The following is a 1,199-nucleotide window of genomic DNA, read 5'->3' on the forward strand; positions in this document are numbered from 1 at the left end:
ATATATATATATATATATATATATATATATATATATATATATGGGGAGAGAGAGAGAGAGAGAGAGAGAGATGATATACATAAATATAAATGAAATAGTCAAAGAGATGACGATAATGATTTTTGTTCTTAAATGAAAGAATTGAAAACCAAGAACACATTACTCCTAAATAATTTAAAACTTACTGTAGCCATTATTTCCTCGTCCACATCTTGCTCCGGTTCTGCCCAGTCTACAGCAATATTTTGGCCCCACAGCTGAATACGACCAGGGATCAGCTTCCTTCGAGCCATAGCCGCCGCCCGATGACTCTCGTACTCCACGAAAGCGAATCCTCTGTTCTTGCTCTTGTCATGCACGCTTGGATAAACTATAACATCAGCTACACCATCGGTGATTTTCCTCATTTCGTTGAGGATCTCCTCTTTCTGTTTCATTTTAGGGATACCGCCTACAAACAGCCGGCAGTTGTCCACACTGGCGCACACTCCCAAGAAACGGCCCTTTCGAATCTGGAAGTTATTGAGTTCTTTGATGGCCGTGCGAGCGTTGGATTTGTCTGTGTACATGACGAAGGCGAACCCCCGGTTGAATCCACTGAAATCCATCATGAGACGGAACTCGTAGATGCAACCGATTTTCTGGAAAACTGGGACCAGTTCGTCTTCAAAACAGTCCCGAGGAATTTTACCAATGAAAACTTCACAGCCCCGAGACGGAGGAGGGCCGGTCCAGCCGGGTGGAGGACCGAATTTCCTTTGACCATTTTCCTGCATCATACTGAAGCCGGTCTTCTCCATTAATGCCAGCAATGCTGTTGCATTGGCTGCGTCGGAGATTGTCTGTGAAGTTTTGTTTCTGTCTTCGTTGGTGGAAATGGCAGTCTTGGAGATGTCTTTCATCCCGTTGTTGTCCATGGTTCAAGTCACAAGGAAATATAACTTTCACGGTCTCCGGTTAAGTGAACTCTAGCGTGAGTGTCACTATGTGTGACAAGGCAACAGATTGACTTCAGCCGACTTCTACTTAATTTTCTTCTTTCTCTTTCTCTAATTATAACTTTCTATCTATTTCCTTCCTTCTTCTTCTTCGTTGTATTTATGTATATCTCTCCTCTATTATTTTTTGTATGTTTATTTGTTTCGCTTTATCGCACTCTCCTTCTACATTCACTCATATCTCTTTCTCTCACTCTTTCT

General features: G+C 42.1%; 1 protein-coding gene across 2 annotated transcripts in view; it reads right to left on the reverse strand.

Moving 5' to 3' along the window:
* Positions 1-1,199, reverse strand: part of LOC106871126 (RNA-binding protein 47) — a 54,268-nt gene extending 53,069 nt beyond the window's left edge. Inside the window, exon 1 of one of the 2 annotated variants that reach the window (XM_052969257.1) lies at positions 186-1,198. In XM_052969257.1, coding sequence (XP_052825217.1) covers positions 186-917 — 732 coding nt within the window. In that variant the 5' untranslated portion in view covers positions 918-1,198. Of the gene's footprint in view, positions 1-185 lie in introns of both variants that reach the window. The other variant, XM_014917437.2, reaches the window with a different exon arrangement.

This window comes from Octopus bimaculoides, chromosome 7 (genome assembly GCF_001194135.2).
Source record: "Octopus bimaculoides isolate UCB-OBI-ISO-001 chromosome 7, ASM119413v2, whole genome shotgun sequence".
Taxonomy (NCBI): domain Eukaryota; kingdom Metazoa; phylum Mollusca; class Cephalopoda; order Octopoda; family Octopodidae; genus Octopus; species Octopus bimaculoides.